At 37.7% G+C, this 21208-nt stretch overlaps 1 protein-coding gene across 1 annotated transcript; it reads left to right on the top strand.

The window, feature by feature from the left end:
* The first annotated feature begins 12821 nt into the window (after positions 1–12821).
* LOC119476847 (translocon-associated protein subunit alpha-like) lies at positions 12822–20150 on the top strand. Its single transcript, XM_037750855.1, has 9 exons — positions 12822–12973; positions 14496–14614; positions 14703–14796; positions 15296–15423; positions 17231–17365; positions 17819–17895; positions 18685–18763; positions 19014–19107; positions 19233–20150. Exons 1-9 carry the CDS (start codon positions 12904–12906, stop codon positions 19295–19297), a joined length of 861 nt encoding a protein of 286 aa, XP_037606783.1. The 5' UTR covers positions 12822–12903; the 3' UTR covers positions 19298–20150.
* The last annotated feature ends 1058 nt before the right edge of the window (positions 20151–21208 follow it).

The following is a 21208-nucleotide window of genomic DNA, read 5'->3' as shown; positions in this document are numbered from 1 at the left end:
CAGTTATTACAAAGAGAAGATATGTAATGTAATTTCATATTATATTTTAGAAATTTAATTTGAAATAAATGATTTTAAGAATACACTGATGTATCTTTTTTGTTCTTTTTACAATGTGTTGTAGCACATTTTCCTATGCAACATATTTATCGATATATACCGTGATCGAATTAAAACATCGGCTCGATTTTATTTTTGACAATTTTTTCTTACATTTATAATTAATAGTAACTCAGTTCTTTCTGCCTCCTCACTGAATTGGTCAACATTGCAGTTGACTGCAGAATACCCAACCAAGAGTTATATAATGTTATTGTCTATTTGCCGTTGTTTAAATGTGTTGCATTTTTATTTTTTTGGAAAGCACTTTGAGCTATGTCTCTTGTATGAAAAGTGCTCTATAAATCAAGTCCTTATGATTATGATTATTATCATTAGAAGAATAAAAGTATAAAACATGACATTTTTAAAGACATGATGTTTTTGATATGATAATCTCAAGGATTACTTCAACACTCTCTAATGTAAAATCAGAAACTGCTTTACGGTCTGTAGACACGAGTGTTACAGTTACAGTCAGGTAATCATCCGACTGAATTAGATTGGAAATTCAAACACAACAAAAGCATCCCCTTCTCAACTGAGAATATAATGAAGAGTGAATAACGTCTCATATGATGTCTCCTTATCACCATGGTTACGTTTAACTCACTAGTAGGAACTAACTGATCATCTAACCTGACTTTGTGGTTTACTTAATTGAGTATTTCTGAGCACCGTCACTACGGTTACACATACATAATTTGATGTGTAAGAATGTATAAGCTACGATTTGAAACTAGACATTTGAATGAGTTGACAGTTCAGTCACATCTTGGACTGTGACTGGAGTTGTTTTCTTTCTCACTAGAACACTTACAATCACAATATGACACGACAGGTCATTCTTATATTATAAGTTGATGGGGTGCTGTTTTTATCCTGAGGTTGTAGACCTTACTGTACCTGATGGGGACCAATGTATGATTTACTGTAAATCAGGCAACATCTGATCAATTAACAAGCCAACAAGACTAAGAATCTGAACAAGTACTTGACAGCATTTGACAGTTTTCAATACTTGGTTCTAGGCCACAGTTTGATATCACTACCCAGCCCTAATAATAAAGTATATGTCCTGCTCATGCTAGCCAAAGACTGTAAAACATCAAGTGTCTGAGATGTCGTTATCTCACCTATAAACACCTACTTAATGCCAAATCTCCAGCGAAAGTTTATTGATTTACACTGTAAGCCCTTGTATTTTTTTTTATCTATAGATTATTGGGCCTCTTTATCTCTTTAGATTTGTACCTTAGTAAAATCAGCAACGTGTTTGAGTCCACAAAATGTTTATTGTGGTTATAGATACCAGATAACAGGTATTGTTTTATCAAGTTGTTTTTATCAGTCACTTTTATTAACTGCTGCGGTCCACAATGTGCTTTATCTAATCACAGACAATGGGAAAGCAATTTTTTACTCAGTGTGTTCCATGTAAATTGCATTGATATAAAGTTTATAACTTTTGATAGTGCTATGGATACATACTTTGATGTTGATTTAATTGGTCCTCTTCATGGAAAATTACCCCACTGGAATTTGTGTGTCACATTTACTGATCATAAAGGATAATTTGGGGTACTAAATAAGCACACACATCAATCAAGTGTTTTCAGCGTCTCTGCTTTTTGGCTTCTCACTCTTGTTGCATGACTGATTTCAAATCACTGACTATGGCGACAGCACTGATTCTGAATTAGATTTTGCAGTGATTTAGAAACTCAAGTTCACACTATTTGAAATGGGGATCACAAAAAGAAGTGGACAATGGAGTGCAATCCCCTTCCCTCTGTTGGAGGACGATGTAACAACTAGCCTGCTGCAACTACACTATTAAGAATGTCCCAGTAAAATAATAGTAAAGAACTGGCAGCAGTGTTGCCTTTATGTTACTGTAAAATTAACATTATTATACTGTCGCTGAAATGTACAGCTTTGTACTGTTAATGAAAAATACAGTTTGAACTGTTTTTTTTTATTAATTTCACAGTATTTTACAGTTAATTTACTGTTTAAAGATACATTATATAGCTGTTTCTCACCTTTCTTTTATCTCACTGATTTGTTTTAATGCACTATTTAGGTTGTATTTTTTACATACATTTTAATAAACATTATTTTTTGCCTAGATGAATAGACTTAGCAGGTTACAGACATAGGAATAGTCACACTAAATACAATTAAAGGCACTTGTTAGGAAAAAGGCTATAATAGACTTGTTGACACTTTTCCCAAAATGTCTGTCTATAGCTGGCTACAAGCACAGAATACAAACCAGAACAACATGTGAGTGAAGAATAGAGATAATTCACTGATTTTACAATCATGTACAATGTACAAACCTCACATGTGCAGATCAGGTCCCAGAATTAAGAAAAATACTGCATGAAACTGTTACTGATGATACTTTAGACAGTTGATCAGCAGTAAAGTGAAGTTTTTTAAGAATGCATTATAGTTCAGTTAAAAAACGGCCTATAAGCGTAATATAACAGGTTTTCTTTTGTATTAACAGTAAAGCACTAGCAATAACAGGTTAACACTGTTGAAATCCTGCTGTAAATTAACAGCAATTGTTTACAGCTTAGCCATCAATCATTATCTTTATAATAAGCTTATTATCTTCCTAGTTATTGCTTCCTTAACTGCTATCGCTGCCACCATGTGAGATTATGTGCTGTAAAATACAAAGTACAGAACAAAATAACATTTCTTCCGCAAGGCCTAATGAAGGTATGTTTAACAATATAATTAGATTTTATGGCTTGAAGCAATGAGTGAGGTGCAAAGGTGCAAAAACAAATGGACATACAGTATATATAATATCTTCTGTTCTAGCTAATGTACTTGCATTTTTTTTATGTATGCCACAATACATTTTTACAGAACTGACCACTGAAACACTGAAAAAAAATTATAAAAGATAAAGACTTACTTTAAACAAAGTTTACTCTTCACATTCAGTTGTATTTAGAGCTGCCTATTATTGCAGTGACCCTTTGTGTTGGGTCGGATCTGACAGGTTTAAACATTAACCTATCAAAAGAAAGTGACATTAATTGAACCTCAGGAAAGATTACAGCAAGGAGAAGGAGCTGACATGTACAGTATAACACCACTGACCTCATCAGTAGAGAATTAAAGGGTCAGCAACCTTTTACTAGTCAGATATTGATTGATGAGCTCATGAGACAAATTTTAAAGTCCCCCTCCACTCAAAATTGCATTTTGCTCTTTGTTACTCCTGTTGGAGCTTCACGGTGAAAAATAATATTATGTGCTGAAGGGGGAAAGTTTCTCTGTGCTCACCTTAAATCTAAGTTTAACTTGTACGTACGGGCATGATTTTGTGACATCACAACTAGTTTGGAAGCCGAGTGTGATGATGAGAAAACCTGAAACTTAACTTTTTGGTGGAGAAAAAAAACCCACTTCATAAACAAATTTTTATTCGAAGCAGAGTATTTTTTTTATGTCTTCAAACATGTCAGGAGACAATCTGTACATTTCAGTAAAGATCACACAATTAACTAATCCCAGTGTGATTTATAGGAAATCAACAATCAAATGTGTCGCTCTTACAGAAACATCAGCAACACCAAAGCAGGTCCAAAAAAATGTATAGAACATTCTCTAATAACAAGTACAATTCAGTTAGTGTGCATGAGCGGTATATGACATGCACTATAAGTCATTTTTTATATATTTTTTATATAAACAGTGCCATCCTGTGGAGGCAGGTCAAGCTGCACGAAGACCATTCATGGCATCCTCAGAGGTGGTTGGCGTAGCCCTCTCCGCTGTCTGCAGTGTCGACGGTTTTGGTGCGCTGATTTTGTACAGAAGCGTACAGATCAGACATGGTGGAGACGGTGTCTGCGTTGCCTTCATCTTCCTTCTCAGACTCCGGCGGCTCCTGTAGATGAACTACATCAGAGTACTGAATCTGTGGAGAGCTGCGGCCAGACTGCGGCCTGGGAGGCTTCAGGGTCAGGTTGGCATAGCATTCCTGAGTTTTGGACTGGGAGAAACAAAAAACAATAATGTAATGTCCCTACACAACATTATATGTACAGGACAGGTCCAATATGACCCAAAACAATCTTGTCCTGTCCTTACAAAAGCCTTCGGCACCAAATTTCCATCAGGTGAGACCTCAACCTTTAAAAAGCAGTTTAAAGTCTCTACCTGTGAGTCAGGATTGACTCTGTGTGGATCCCTCAAAGATGAAAAGTGTTGTGGATCAACTCCTGTGAACGAAGTTGTGCCTGTGGAAAACAACACCACACTGTAAACACACACAGATGAAGGAGTATACTGAAAGAGACACACATGGACGATGCTCTTACTTGTCTGCATGAAGCTTATGTTTCCATAAATGGGATTTTCTTCCATCTGCCTCGGGCCCCGTCTTCAATTAGACAAACAAAGAGGAAATATGTTTTTTTTAATTTTCAGTTTGGCAATGACTTCTGAAAGTGCAGACCATTAAAGAGGAGATCATTGTGATCACAGTGAATGTATGGGCTACATACCTTCGTCTTGTCCTTAGTTTACATATCCCCTTTCCTGTGGCAGTATAAAGAATAATACACTCACATCAGATACAGAAAATGAGTTTGGTTTCACTGGATTTTTCACAAGCTAATAACATAATTACCTGAGCAAAGTTTTGATACACAGCAAAAAATATTCCCAAACAATGAGAGGACCAGCACTGCGCTGACAACACAGAACAGCACCCGTAGATATGCTGGCATACAATGAAAGTCCGAACCTGGAGAAACAGAGAAAAACTATATTTATTATGCTATTATATTAAAATATGATATCATATTATTATGGATCATTTGAAATAACACGTTTTTACACATGTGAAAATACTCCTCTTTCAATAATCATTTGTGTTGGATTTGGGTTTTACACCAAAAAGTTCAGCTACTTATTTAAAAATTCATAGAATTACATTGACTCCTCAGAGAAAACCAGAATCTATGAAAACATGAGACGTCCATTCTTAGTCTGCACAGTGAGGTGACAGTACTAACCTCTACCACAATGTGGCCAACTCAGAATTAAATCGTACATTTTAGAAACGAAAGGAAATTGCAAGTTTATTTATAGAGCACATTTCGTTCACAAAGACAGTTGAACGCACAAATGACATACAGTATAAAATAGTTTTAAAAGGACAAAACATCTAGACAATATTGTAAAAGACTGATTTGTGTCCACTGTTACAGTCAGTATGCACACATGCATATTGTCGGAAAAATATCATGTAGTTTTTGGTTCATCTGCTGCTATTTTATAACAAAATCTATGTCTGAGCCCATTCCTATCCTCATTATAAGGACAGGATAGTTGGGCACATAATAGGAGAGAGCTGTAGGCTCTGATTTGTGTCGTTCAAACCGTAGGCCACAGTGGTCAGCTGACTGAATGCAGCTTAAATCTGGGTCCTGAGTCCTTTGTTGGGTTTGTCACATGGACTGCAATGCTAGCTGAAACAAGGTTTGTTTAAAAAGATGCCCAACAGTTAGAGGTGTGAGCCTCTGGTCAGCGGACTGTTTCAATCCCTGCTGGCAAAACAAGGTAATAAAACAAATCATGGGATCAACACAGCAGTGTTGCCCTTAGATTACACCACCTATAGCACTATATGTGTCCTGAGTGGATTTGCTCAGTCGTCTGCAGCAGAAGATGTGGTTTCTACTGGGATGCTCGTGCGTGTGAAAGTGTGAGCTGTGTGATTGCACAGTGCAGAAGGTTTCTGTTGCAAGAATACATGCTCAGCAAAAATTGTTGGATGCATTTCCTATCTCAAAAACACATTTGCAAAGCCTCGTTTCAGTCCAACGTACTGCAGTAAACTCTAACATGTCACTGAACTGCTTGAATAAAATAAAATATTCAATCAATACACTATTTCTTTATCTTCACCACAACATTAAATTGAAATATGCTTTTCAAAATCCTATTTTTTTCCCAGTAACTTTTATTGTTTAGGGCTGATCTTCTTAATAAAGTCTCTCTGAAAGTTGTTCTCTTATTGTCCAGAGATCATTAGTCCAGATGAGAGAAGAGTTGATGAAAATGTTGATACACTCTTCTTCTCATATACACACGTAGGCAAAATTGTTGGTACCCTTCCGTTAAAGAAAGAAAAACCCACTATGGTCACTGAAATAACTTGAAACTGACAAAAGTAATAATAAATAAAAATTCACTGAAAATTAACTAATGAAAATCAGATATTGTTTTTGAATTGTGGTTCAACAGAATCATTTTAAAAAACAAACTAATGAAACTGGCCTGGACAAAAATGATGGTACCCTTAACTTAATATTTAGTTGTACAACCTTTTGAGGCAATCACTGCAAACAAGCGATTTCTGTAACTCTCAATGAGACTTCTGCACCTGTCGACAGGTATGTTGGCCCACTCCTCGTGAGCAAACTGCTCCAGCTGTCTCAGGTTTGAAGGGTGCCTTCTCCGAATGCATGTTTCAGCTCCTTCCACAGATGTTCAATAGGATTTAGATCAGGGCTCATAGAAGGCCACTTCAGAATAGTCCAATATTTTGTTCTTAGCCATTCTTGGGTGTTTTTAGCTGTGTTTTGGGTCATTATCCTGTTTGAGGACCCATGACCTGCAACTGAGACCAAGCTTTCTGACACTGGGCAGCACATTTCGCTCCAGAATGCCTTGATAGTCTTGAGATTTCATTGTACCCTGCACAGATTCAAGACACCCTGTGCCAGATGCAGCAAAGCAGCCCCATAACATAACCTAGCCTCCTCCATGTTTCACATTAGCTACAGTGTTCTTTTCTTTGTATGCTTCATTTTTGCGTCTGTGAACATAGAGCTGATGTGACTTGCCAAAAAGCTCCAGTTTTGTATTGTCTGTCCAAAGGACATTCTCCCAGAAGCTTTGTGGCTTGTCAATATGCATTTTGGCAAATTCCAGTCTCACTTTTTTATGATTTGCGTCCTCCTCGGTTGTCTTCCATTAAGTCCACTTTGGCTCAAACAGTGACGGATGGTGCAATCTGACACTGATGTACCTTGACCTTGGAGTTCACCTCTAATCTCTTTGGAAGTTGTTCTAGGCTCTTTGGTTACCATTCGTATTATCCGTCTCTTCGATTTGTCATCAATTTTCCTCTTGCGGCCACGTCCAGGGAGGTTGGCTACAGTCCCATGGACCTTAAACTTCTGAATAATATGTGCAGCTGTAGTCACAGGAACATCAAGCTGCTTGGAGATGGTCTTATAGCCTTTACCTTTAACATGAAGGTCTATAATGTTCTTTCTGATCTCCTGAGACAACTCTCTCCTTAGCTTTCTGTGGTCCATGTTCAGTGTGGTACACACCATGATACCAAACAGCACAGTGACTTCTTTTGACCCTTTAAATAGGCAGACTGACTGATTAAAAGTTTGAAGACACCTGTGATGGTATTTACAGGACACACCTTAGTTTAACATGTCCCTATGGTCACATTATTTTCAATCTTTTCTAGGGGTACCATCATTTTTGTCCAGGCCAGTTTCATTAGTTTGTTTTTTAAAATGATTCTGTTGAACCACAATTCAAAAACAATAGCTGATTTTCATTAGTTAATTTTCAGTGAATTTTTATTTATTATTACTTTTGTCAGTTTCAAGTTATTTGAGTGACCATTGTGTGTTTTTCTTTCTTAAACGGAAGGGTACCAACAATTTTGCCTACGTGTGTATCCTCCTTGTGTATTAAATACGGTATATATAATATAATACACATACATAAAATAATATGAATATTATTCACATTGTGCCATGATAATAAATAAATTAATAAATAATTAAATCCATTCTGTGCATGGCGTTGCATGTCGTCGCCTTTAGGCAAAGCAGCACCAACCTAATTAACCCCGTGAGTGATACTTAAACATGCATCTGACTGTGTTTCACTGACTGCCTTCATTTAGTTACAGTTTCATCAGAGAGTTTCTGAAAGGAATAATTAGATCACATTGTTACCATGGTAGCATCCAGTGATGGAGGATTTATTCAGATCATTTAATTAAGTAAAAGTGCTAATACCACACTGTAAAAATACTCTAAGTCCAGCATTAATTATGTAAGCATAATGAGGAATGTGTACTTATTATCTCCTAGCATTAGACTCAGCTCTTCAAAAAGAATATGGACTGAGACCTTTCTAGTCTCTACACTATCTAAATGTGCCATGTTACTAGTTACTAGTCGCTGTAGTGATCACTGGCTCAATGTTTTCTAAGACGTACTTAATGCAGCTGAATATGTCAAAAAGTAAATGCCTTTTCAATCTCACATCAACCCTCACATCAAGAATGATCACGTTAACGTCTCACATTTAGATGACATTTTCTATAAAAGACTTACCGTCTGGTGCTGTCCTGTTGCAATGTTCTTCCATGGTAATGAAGCTTTAACCAGAACAATTCTCTCTCTCTCTGTCTCTCTGTGTCTCTCTTACTATACTGTAAATGTGCTAAACAAGAGCATCTGTTGCATGTTTATCCTCACACAGTGTGATGCAAATACTCGAGAGAAGAAACAGTTTTTTTTCTCCTAAGGACTGTTAACACGTTACAGGATGTTTGCTTTTGCAGAAAACCACAAACTTTTTTTAGACTGCAAACAACATCAAGGCAACACGTAGTGAAACTGTGAACCTCTTTTGACAGTATTAAGGAATATGATAGTTAAAACAACCCATTTTCACTTAAGTTACCCTGAAATTCCTTCTTGAGAATGTAAAAGATCACACCACCCCATATAATACTTATCATTTTGTCATTTTTCAATATTTTTCAAGAGGGTAAAATCCCCTTCAACCCTCAGCATTCAAAGACACAGGATATATTTCAAATAAAAATGTCACATCAGTAAATGCAATGACACATTTGCTGTTACCCCCGAGCTCTTTCAACACCTGTAAAGTCAGTCGTGCGCTGCTAGGATAAAAATACTCTAGTGTCAATGACATTATCGATGTAACACCTACAGGGGTGAGATAACATTGATTTATTTAACTTTTATCATGTTAACTGGAGCAAACTTCTCTCTGTAGCTTTACCTGCTAAACACACTTTGTATTAAACACTGGAGATCTTATAGCAGGTCCCCAGAGATTATAGATCCATTGATGACTGTGTTTCACATGTAAACTACTATTCTGGTTTGGATCATATTGTGGATATAATGGACCACAGTTTAACCCGGTTATGCAGCTCTCTGAATGCCTGATTCTAATATTATCCATGTTTCTGATCATCTGTTGGTGCAGCCTTTGTGTTGTGGCATCTCTTTGTGTTTGTTTGACCCATCCACCATCCCTCCCACCCGGCCCTTAGCGAACTTTGACGCTATTAATAATACGTCACTTGCTCCGGCCGTCAAATAACCCTGCAGATGGGTTTGCATTAGAGTTAGTTGTTTGTCACATACTGGCTGCTCAGATCTCTTTGATTTCTGCTATGACTGAGTCCTCTCAACATTTGAGGACAAACCCAATTAGTTTTCTAGACTCTGGATTTACCTTCATCTGATGACAGAAAATGATCAGAGAGACGGGGGGCTGAAATGTCACAAAGGTCGTAGCCACAAACACACATATCACCGCTGATGTACACCTTCAGTGGTTACACTAAAGACTGCTTGTCTTTAAACGTGCAGTGTGTGGGATTTGGCGACATCTCCATCTAGTGGTGTGGTTGCAGATTGAAACCAACTGAGTACCCCTCCCCTCACTCCTCCATTTCCAAGACTGTGGTAGCGTGCGTAGCGTGCGTAGCTTGCGTAATGTAGCGCCATTCTCCTCAAACAGAGGCCATCCTTCATAATAACACTACTTTAGGAGCAACAGAAGTCAGACGGCGGCTGGTATTGGCGGTACCACGGTTTTCACTCTGGGGCTCATGTTACCACAGTTTTACAATAGTGTCGGAGAACTACGGTGGCCTTCAGGTAACGTACAAACGTGAAAGGCTCTCTCTAGAGCCAGGTTTGTCCGTTCTGGGCCACTGTAGAAACATGGCGGAGCAACACGGTGGACTCTGTGAAGAGGACTCGCTCCCTATGTAGATATGAAGGGCTCATTCTAAGCTAACAAAAACAAAACGATTCCTAGTTTCAGGTGATTATACACTGATGAAAACATAATTATGAATATTATATTCTGCTAATAGATCCCCTGAAATGTTACACACTGTTCCTTTAAAGATGGATTGATATTTCATTTTGTTTTTGAATAATGACTGAAAACAGATGACAGTGTAACCTTTGGATTATTGTTCTGTTTAAATCACACATTTTCACTATTTCACTGTAGTTCTCTAATTATTTAATTTTTCTCACATGCAGCCTTTTTCACATTTGAAATGAATGTCAGTTACGTGAAGTGGCAGCTCAGCCCTGACACATCCTCCAGCTGGCTCTCAGGTCTGTTTTACACGTCCCACCCACCAACACTGGATGACTGGTTTCCTGTAAGGTGTGTGGGCTACTAGAGGTCAAGTCATGTCCACCTTCACATCATGATACACAGTTATTTAAAGAGATGGGTCTGCAGAAGAAGAAGTCAGGGGGCATATGGACACATAAGAGTTTAATAAATATATCTGACATGATGGGTTTTATTAGAGACTCTGTATATCAGATTGCACAGCTCATCCTGGTGACAACATGTTCTGTATTGTGACTCCATGATCACTATTTTCTGCTAATAAGATTGTTTTGTGGCTCTGCGTGAGGTCAAAGGAATAGTTAGAGAAATAAAAGGCTTGTTTTCTCTTTAGATTTCAATTTCCAGTATGGTGCAGATGAGCTGCAGTGACATCTTGAGGTGCTTTGCTCTATCCACATCCTACACTGTTTTCATTTTCTTCCTCCGCCGCTCTCCTGAAGTTCAGGCAAGTCAGAGACTCATTATTTCTGAAGCAGACTAAATATTGTGGACAACTTTTTTTTTAATTTAAGGAGAGCAAGGACATTAAGATTTTATCTTCACGGTGACATTACAGTATGGTTTATCATAGCCTGTCCCTATATTTCCAGGATTTATGTCACAGTGATCTGATAATTAATGTTAATAGACTCATATTGTGGTATTTTTTATACTGCTTGTACATGAATGTTCTAGTAATCAGTATTCAACATTTTACTTAAGTAAAAGTGCAGACGTACTATCAGCAAAATGCATTTAAAGTGCTACTTTAGCAGTAAAAGTACTCATTATGTGTCCTCCGGTGCTCCTAATGGCATCTGCAAGATTTCACAGACCAGAGGAAAACAACCAATCAGAGCCGAGCCGGAGCCTGTCATCTCTGAGTAGCTGTCAATCACTCCCGAACTCCGACCAAACGGTCAAACTAGGCAGCGCTGATCAAATATGAATCGATATTCTGTTACTGTGATGACTATTTATCACCTCAAATGTTTTCAGAAACATCTTGTAGTGAAATACCAAGCACCGCCCACCAGCCGGAGCACAGCCAATAGGAACGCTCTCACTCTTCCTGAAATGACCTGTGATTGGCCAAAGTCTCCCGTCACGGGCTAGATCTTTTAAAGCCTGAAAACAGAGCCATGAGGAGATGCAGAAGTCTAGTTTTCTCTCAGAACACTTGAATTACAATATGCTAAAAGGTTATTATGGAACTTTTGCCCAATGTTGCCAAAAACATTGTGCCTACTGCAGGTTTAAAGGGACTGTTTGTAACTTTTTACATGTATGAATCAATCCGGGTCGGTGTCCCATACGCGCTCTCGTGTGGCTACGCTGTTCAGACTCAGACTCCAACTCAAACTACACGGAAGCACCAAAACCACAAAGTTATATCTAGTGAAGCCCGTCTGTTAAACAGTGTTGGCTGTGGTCAGAATCTCTGCTATACTCTGCTCCTCTGCCTGCTTGCCTTCACTCAGCCCACTCCACCTCTAGACGTGCATGCACGCTCTCTACACACTGCAGAAAAGTTAGTTCAGCTCTGAGAATATCTAGTGAATGTACAGTGGATGTTTGTGCAGAAATAAATGCTGCAGCTCCTCCAGACCAACAGAGGTTTCCGTGTCTTGTGAAGTGATGCGGCTCCGCAACAAGAAACGTTATCGTCTCCGACCTTGTTTCCTCTGGCCGCGGTCGGGAGGCTGAAGCAGGAAAAGCCAACACTAGGATCAGCATTGATTCATGGAGAGACTTTTGTCTGGTCAGCTAACATTACTGCCAAGCAGGTGAAATATAGAGTGATATTGTGGTTTTAGCTGACGTGTGTCTCCTCACTGTTTTGAGCGATGCTCGCTCACATTCAGGTAGCGCGTGCACACGGGCGATGGCGAGCAACAGGACACTGACTTTCATTGACCTAACGGCCACAGGTGTCGCTGTTAACAGGCATTTCTGATTCCTACAAACAGTCCCTTTAAATACAAGAAGTATTTCAGATGTTATCATTATTTAACCATTAAAGTCTATGAACAAGCAGCTTGCTGTCATTTTTTTAAGTTTGCACAGTATTATTTGAAAGCAAAAATGTGAGCAGGTTGTTACACGTTTTCTGACACTACTTCCTCCTCTGTGAGTAAACACAACCCACTGGAGCTTTACTAAGCTCGTCCCTCCCTCCCAGCCTCCTCCTCTTCCTCCTCCTCCAGAGACAGACAGTGAGCTAGAGGCGGGTCCAGCCTCCTGCTGCTCCTCCTCCTCCTCCTCTTCCTCTCCTCTCCTGAACGCTGATGTGTTACTAACTTCAGACTACAACTCCGACTAAAAATGTTCAATTTCGGATCCAAAGTGCTTCTTCTGCTCCTCCTGGCCTTCCCCTGTGGACTAATATCCATCGGTAAGTCACATTATTCATGTTTTAAGCAGTTTGTGTCGTCGCTTCACTTCACAGTTAAAGTTATTAAAGTTACAGACTCACACATTGACGTGGCACATAGTAGTCTGGTAGCTGATCACAGAGCAGCTGTTAAGTATTCACCACATCTGTATACTAACATCAATGTATATAGACAGTTTATCCACTTTTAGAGGTGATTTAAAGTCTAAAAGTCGTTATTGATGAAGTTAACAGTTATAACAGCTCCCTCTGTCTGGGACACGTCACCATAGATCAGATAGTTAACTCACTGTGTGTGTTTGTCTCTATTATTATCTGATTTATATTACAATGGGGACTTTTATTGTCCTGCTGTTGTTTTAAACTGGCAACAAAGTGGAAATAATATCTGATAATGCAAATATCAACAGTTGCAATGTGTTCAAGTTAGACTCAGCCATTCATTTTACATATTGTGTGAGAATTATTGTGAACAATGCTGATTAAACATTTTAAAACCTTTTTTTTTAATTCACTGATTGGTTTGCTGAATGGTCTTACTGGTGTGTAATAAATTGATTTTATTGATCACAAATTGGGATTGTGATAAAGCAGCAGGTTATCCAAGCAATGCACAGGAACAGAACATAAAATGTACATGTCAACACTAAAGAAATATATCCATAGAATACAAATATTTGCACTATCTGTTTATATTATGTTTATATTGTTAGAATTTAAATTTTTTTATTCTTATTTTATTCTAATGTTTTTATCTATTCTTTTTATATTTTACTGCTCATTTGCACCAACAAAACCAAAGCAAATTCCTAGTGTATACCTCATACACCTGGCAATAAACACGATTCTGAAAATATAAAGAATATTGGAATACACCATAAATATACCTGACTACTACAACTAGCATAAAAAAAATCTAAATTATAAACATAGAATAACTCACTATATACATTAGTAAAGTGTGCAAATGTTTTGTTCTTAATAGTCCACTTCTACCACTAACAAATGATATTACATTTTTTCAGAAGAGCAAATCATATTATTTTCACCTCTACGCTCTTCTTTCTCCAAAACAGTTAAGGCTTGGGGATATTGACAAAAATCCCTCAATATTTTTGACCAAATACCTTGATTTAGTATATTGATGAATTGTGGCGATACTTTAGGGGATGCTTGTTGGCATTTGTAGACGACATATACAGAAATACACCGTTTTTATTGCGCTTTTAACAATTATAACTTGCAAAACACAACTCTCCACATGAGAGATCATACAAAGTATAATAATACAATAAATAATCTATCATATAATACATATTTACAGTTTACAGAAGAGTGTGCTTTACCAACAGAAAAAAAGTAATAAATAAATATTAAATATATTAACCAAAAATCTTAAATAAATAAAAAATAAAAAAGGTTAAAAACACCAGTAAATACACAGTTCATCAGTAAAAAGACTGGACAAAATAAACAAACATGATTTCCTCATATATATCGTTGTGTCTTCTGCTCCATGTAGGCCAGGTCTCTGCAGACTCCGACTCTGCTGAGGACGTTGTTGAGGACCCAGATGCTGCAGTAGATGAGGAGGAAGATGATGAAGAGGTGCTCGTTGAGGAAGATCAGATAGTACCCTCGGTATGTGTGTTTCAATCACAGCAGTAAATCGTAGATTTATTTACATGCTGATGATCAAGTAACAATGTCATGTGATGTTCATCCTCAGGAGGCAGAAGAAGAGGACGCAGATGAAGGAGCTGATAAAGGGTTATTGTCTCACCCCGACGCCGACACCACCATCCTCTTCACGACAGGAGAAGGTCGGTTCTTTTCAGATTTTCATTCAGTGAGCTTAATACTAGCGTTGTCCTTGACCAAAGAAATTATTAGTCGACTAACACTCATAGGATTTTGTCAACTAATGGATTAGGTGATTTAATCAACGGATTTGTAAAAGTGAGTTTCTCCACAAAGAAACATACAAAAGCACCGCTTTAAGTCTCATGTTTACCAAAGTGGTACTCAAGTCTATTGGAAATAAGTCATTCAGCACAAAAAAAATTACTAATCAACTAAAGACATCTTAGTTAACTAAGACCAAAACGACCAATTAGTCGACTAATTGATTAAGACGGGGCAACCCTAGTTAATACATCATAATAGACTACTTTTGTTTTATGGGGCGACATATCAGGCAGTTCTGTGGCCTTTGGTTGTACATTTTATAACTTGTACTTTATTTGTATTCAAGTTTTTTTTCTCATTTTAGCCTGTATGCTTTTAATTATATTTTTTGTATTTATTTATAATTAATTTTAGAGTTTCCTGCCAATGAGATTGTGAGGTTCATGGTGGGTTTCACCAACAAGGGAAGTCAGGAATTCACCGTTCAGTCGTTGGAGGCCTCTTTCCGTTACCCCCAAGACTTCCAGTTCTACATCCAGAATGTAAGTTTGATCTGAAATTTAAAAAAAACAAACACCGGCAAACATTTGCTCCACCTGTTTTTACTAGCTGGAACCAATCTCAGCTGACATTGGGCGAAGGCGGGGTACACCCTGGACAGGGCGCCAGACTATCACAGGGATTGAATAATAGTATGTTCAAATATAATTCTGAATGATATAGAGGTTTATAAAATACTCACATGTAGTAAATAAAACCATTACAGTTCTTCAGTTTTTTGCATGTCCAAGTCAAGTCTCAGTTGTAATGAACATTCTATCATTGTCTGCATCGGCCGATACCCAAATCCCAGGTATCGCTATCGGGACTGAAAAAGTCGAATCGATGCATCCCTACTGCTTATAACACTGCATAGCTCTATCTAAGGAATTCAAAGTGTTAAGGTGACCAAAGTGACGAGGGCTGGAGACTCTGGACATTTAAGTATCAAACGCAAGATAACCTGAATCAGGGAGAGAGAGCCAGGAAATTCCACCATAAAGGACTTTCTTTCAGTTACGTTTCCCCTTTAACCTCATCACATGGTGTCTGTATCTACCGGCAAGATACATGACATCAACACAGCAGCATTGCACATGCATTTACTTTACAATGTAATCTTAATTATCAAAGCAAAGTCAGGTTATATTGAACAAACAAACAATAATTGGTTATAAAGTGAACAGAGAGATGAAGAACTCCCTTTAGATGACGCACTCGATGAAGACAAGGCAACAGGTCTGCATGCAGGGCAAACGGAGAAATGTACTTCTACTTATAGGAGCCCTGATTGTGTGCAGGTTGAACTCACCTGTGCCTAGTTGACTCTGAACAGCACAGGTGAGCCTGTGGCTCCTCTCAGAGCTCATCAGGATAAAGGCGGACATGAAACATTTTCTAACACAAAGCATGTACTGTATCATCACTCCTTTATCTATTAGCAAACAGTATCAGCACTGATTAGTTGTTTGGTGTATGATCACTTTAAACACGCTATTGCAATGTAATATGAAAAGAAAACACACAACGTTACTCAGGGTAACAGGAAAATATTCCTAACATCATTAGGGATGCAATAATAACTGTAACCTGTTTTTTAATAACAATTAGAGTACAACCGTATTGTATAATTACACTGAGAGTCTCCAACTAATGACAGCTTATTATCTGCGTAAGGAATAATGTACGGCGAGTCGGTCATTGTCGTGAAATAAACCCCGACAGGGCGATGTGGCACCCAGACGCGAAGACCCTGAAGAGGTTTATTTCACAACAGTGACCCGCTAGCTGTACATTATCCTGCTTATTACATGGCTACTTACTAAAGAAATCAATAATTTGACACAAAAACGGTCCGCCAGAGTCCGACATCAGAACTGCGCCCACAGCAACGGTCTGCTGTACATAGTAACGGTCTGCTATACATAGCAACGGTCTGTTATACATAGCAACGGTCTTCTATAAAGAAATAACAGACCGTAGAATGCCATGATTGACCAATCAGAATTGAGTATTCAACAAAGCTGTGTAATAATGTAATTTAACACATCCCTCTAGCCTGTCAAACCCAGAGAAGCTCACAAGTCATTTTTTGCAAGTCCAAGTCAAGTCTCAAGTCACTCTGTGTGCGACTTAAGTGCGCCTTGAGTCCAAGTCCCCATCTCTGTTGTACATCTGCTCTTTTTGATTTCATTTTGATGCCACCACGGGAATTTCTAGTATTTTGCTCTGCATTTGTATGTTTGCATTTATCTACTGTATGTGTATGTTTGTGTTGCAACAAAGTCCGATGCTGTGTGTGTTGTGTAGTTCACAGCGTTGCCTCTGAGCACCGTGGTGCCGCCCCAGGCTCAGGCCTCCTTCGAGTATTCCTTCATCCCAGCTCAGCCCATGGCCGGTCGCCCGTTTGGTCTCGTTATCCTCCTCAACTACCTTGACACTGAGGTAAAAAGGTTTTTCATCATTTATTTATAAAGAATATATATTTGTTGTGGTGGAGCTTGAGGTTTGTTCAGGTTGACGTTTTAGATGAAAGATGTAGTGTGATGATGTTAGACAGTGACAGTCGACAGCTTTTTCACACCTCAAATTGTGATGAGTCATGGAAATTAATACCTAAAGAAGCCATTGTCAGCAAAGCAGTTTGTCTTTTATATTCATGTAACAGCTATATTTTTTTTCTCCATTTTTTGTATAATTGGGATGACAGGTGGCTCCTTCCTGTCATTATTTCTTTCTGCTGAGTTCTGACTGTTTCCACGCTTTTAACGAATGATGTGACAGATGCTGAGTCATATTGACATTCAGATTTTTAAAGAGCAGCTCTAAAAACTTTCAAGAAAGTTCTTGAAAGTTCAAGGTACTTGTTTACTTTAGAGTATTTCTATTTTTCCTCAGGGCAACGTGTTCCAGACCGCCATCTACAACCAGACTGTCAACATCATTGAGCTAGAAGATGGACTGGACGGAGAAACGTGAGGCTTCCTTCTTTCTACTATGTTCTATCCTATAACGTACATACTAAAATGTAGATAAAGTTCTACATCTCAGTTCTGTGTACATAATGTATATATATAATAATTATTTTGCCCACCTATTATTTATTTAAAAATGTCCCTGAAGGCTCCATGCAGCTCTCTACAGCTTCACAATACCAGCCTTCCCAGACTATTGCAGCACATGTAAGAACCTGTAAAAGGAGGTGTGAAATTGGCACAAAGAGATTAGTTGTCAGAATTGTGCTGCTGGTGTGAGATGCAGAAACTGTCACCAGCTAATTATTCAAGGCAAAACAAAGTGTTTTGCATCCTAAAATCTCAAAACCGATCAGAAAATGTTGCTGATACGGATCACTTGAAGGTCATTTTAGGGCACAAAGGGGCCAATAGACTGCTCTTTATGTTAATCAATTGCTGATAAAGGGAGCTGTTTGCTTGAATATTGCTTTTTTTGAAGGCTTGTTTGTGCTCCAATATAATTTGCATACATTATTTAGTAAGTAAACTGCAGAATATTTAGGAGATTTTGTAGAAATGTTTTCATGCCACCATCTTAAACTAGCTTGGTTGCTACAGATATTTAAATAAATAGCATCACAAAAAAAGCATTTGAAACATATATGTGAACACGCATTGTGATGGGTATGTAGGTAAAGTAAATTTCAGTCAAGGTCTCACTCATAGAGTATGATATGCAAAAACACCAAGTAACTGTGGAACTCCTCCGTTCACTAATTAAATAAATCATTGTGTGTTTTCCTGCAGGATGTTCTTGTACATCTTCATGGTTGGACTGGCGTCCCTTGCGCTCTTTGGCATCTACCAGTTCCTGGAGACGAGGACGGTATGTGTTTGTCTTCTATCACACGTTTTATTCTTTATGTTAAGACGTGTATGTTTGGTCTACATAATGTACTTGGGAGATGAGATGAGTAATTTCCTCCGCTTTCAAATATGTCTGTGTATAAAGTCATTAACAAGAGGTGTCGTTCCTCCTCCTCCCTGTACAATCTTCTCCTTAAACAGATAAATTGAAGTTGAAGCAGGCTCGTGAATAAAACGATTTTAACATTAGACACGTTGTCTTTTTGCAGAAAAAGAGACTCTCAGTGAAAATCGAGAAGGGCACCGGTGGGATGAGCGACGTGGACATCAGCTGGATTCCTCAGGAGACTCTCAATGTCATGAGTATGTTCATGTTTATCCTCAACTGTTACAAGTGATAACAGAGAAGTGATTTGTTTGCTCACATTACTGTCACTCTCCATGAAAATGAAGCAACACAAATGTGATCTTTGCATCCTGTCTTGCAGACAAGGCTTCCCCTAAACCATCTCCACGGAAACGATCCAACAGGGCAGCTGGAACCGATCAATAAAACTGTCCGTCTCCATCCATCATCATGCCGTCCATCAGGCTTTCAAAGCTCATTTCCTCACCGCAAGTAACCCGATTCCAATGGAGCAACATTTCCAGCCTGAGCAATGCGTTTAAGATCCTCTCACTCTGCTGCTCTGCTGGAACCACGACCATCCTGGACTCTACTGCTCTGATCAGAGCTGACCACTGATACACTAACAGGACAGTTCAGTTTAAAGGGACTTTTTTAGTTTGTGTGTGAAAGGTGATAAAAGATGAACCAAAAAGTCATTAAACTTTTTATGGGAAAACGAGGAGATTGTGGTACAAAAGAAAGCTGAATACACCAACCTGCTGCCTGTATGAATGCTGTCAAGTCCTAATGATTGCATTGGTGTTTAATGACATTTAATTTTGAGATTTGTTTTTTGGATTTTTAGGCTTCAAACTATTCCTATTTCATGTGTTGAGTAAGGTGAATCCCCCTCCTCTCTATCATGTAAACACCATTGTGCCTTATGTATCTGCGGCCCCTGCAAACACTTGGTGTTAAGACAAAAGTAGATGCAATTGATTAAAAGGTTTCCCACTGATACCCCTCTGCTTTTAACATCCAGTAAACACATAGCCTGAGGTTTTCAGTGGAGCAATGGCAGCTGCAATTACCACAAACATTAAACAGTGTTCTCTGGAGGTTTCTGCAGGTTAGTTTACCTGTTGGTTTTTTTTTCACTTTACCGTTGTAATGTGACTTTTCCTTGGTGGAGCTTTCTAAACTCTTTACTAAGTGCCGGTGGCGCAGTCTGTCAGATTGCATGCCGTTACTTTTGGGAAAAAATATGTTCTCAATGACAATAAAAGGGTGAACAAATTATTGTGTCCTGTTAGTTCTCTTTGAAACTATTTCCTGATTATTCTACTGCCATCTTCTGCTTTCGCTGATAGTTTGTGGTCCGTGCAATCTACAGGTCACAGTTTCAGTAAAATGTTGACTGTGTGTGTCACTCATGGGAACTTGAAAGGAAATGACATGTAGGTCTCCGACTAACGATTATTTTCATTATCAAAGTAATGTCTACCAAAATTCACAATTTCCCAGAGCCCAAATAGATGTCATCAGATATCTTGTTTTGCTCAACCCAAAGATGTTCAATTTATAATGTTAAGACAAGGAAAAAAAAGAAAATGATCACGTTTGACAATCTGGAACCATCACAGTTTTTGCTTTTAAAATGATTTAAACAATGTTGATTAATTAATCGATTAATGGACTAGTAACTCCATGGATAGTAACTTTATTGAAAAAAATATAAAAAAAATATATAAAAATGTTTAAAACATAAAATATATTTAAAACACATGTATTGTAATACAGGTGTAATAATATATAGCTTCTGTAAGACTATAGAGTGTAATTTATACATTGAGAAAACATCAGAAAAAATCCTCTAGAGTAGGAGTTAAGTGTCTTAAATAAATAAAAATTAAATACATTTTGGAATTAAATTAAATGAATAATTAGCACCACATTACATAGTTCTTCCCAGAAAATTATTAGAAAATAGATAGATAGATAGATAGAGAGATAGATAGTAACGTTATTGATCCCGAGGGAAATTCAGGTTTCCAGCATCACAGTTCCATAGTGAAAAACATGTTAGTAAAAAGGCAGTAAAAAAGTTAGTAGTGCAAAGTACAAAGTACAAAAAAAATAATAAAATATCTAAAAATATATTTTAAAATATATTTAAAAAATATATACAAATATTTAAAACATAAAATATATGGAAATTCAAGTTTCCAGCATCACAGTTCCATAGTGCAAAACATGTTAGTAAAAAGACAGGAAAAAAAGTTAGTAGTGCAAAGTACAAAGTACAAAAAAATATATAAAAATTAAAAATATATATAAAAAATATATATTAAAAAA

This window comes from Sebastes umbrosus, chromosome 1 (assembly GCF_015220745.1).
Source record: "Sebastes umbrosus isolate fSebUmb1 chromosome 1, fSebUmb1.pri, whole genome shotgun sequence".
Lineage (NCBI taxonomy): Eukaryota > Metazoa > Chordata > Actinopteri > Perciformes > Sebastidae > Sebastes > Sebastes umbrosus.
The sequence above is the reverse complement of the archived record's forward strand: the minus strand, read 5'-3'. Positions and strand labels throughout refer to the sequence as shown.

Excerpts from the sequence above, each read along its gene's own strand:
- LOC119476847 (XM_037750855.1), top strand. The coding sequence starts at position 12,904 with ATGTTCAATTTCGGATCCAAAGTGCTTCTTCTGCTCCTCCTGGCCTTC. Across the intron at positions 14,615-14,702 it reads AAGATCAGATAGTACCCTCG|GAGGCAGAAGAAGAGGACGC; the intron begins GTATGTGTGTTT and ends GTTCATCCTCAG. Across the intron at positions 14,797-15,295 it reads CCTCTTCACGACAGGAGAAG|AGTTTCCTGCCAATGAGATT; the intron begins GTCGGTTCTTTT and ends AATTAATTTTAG.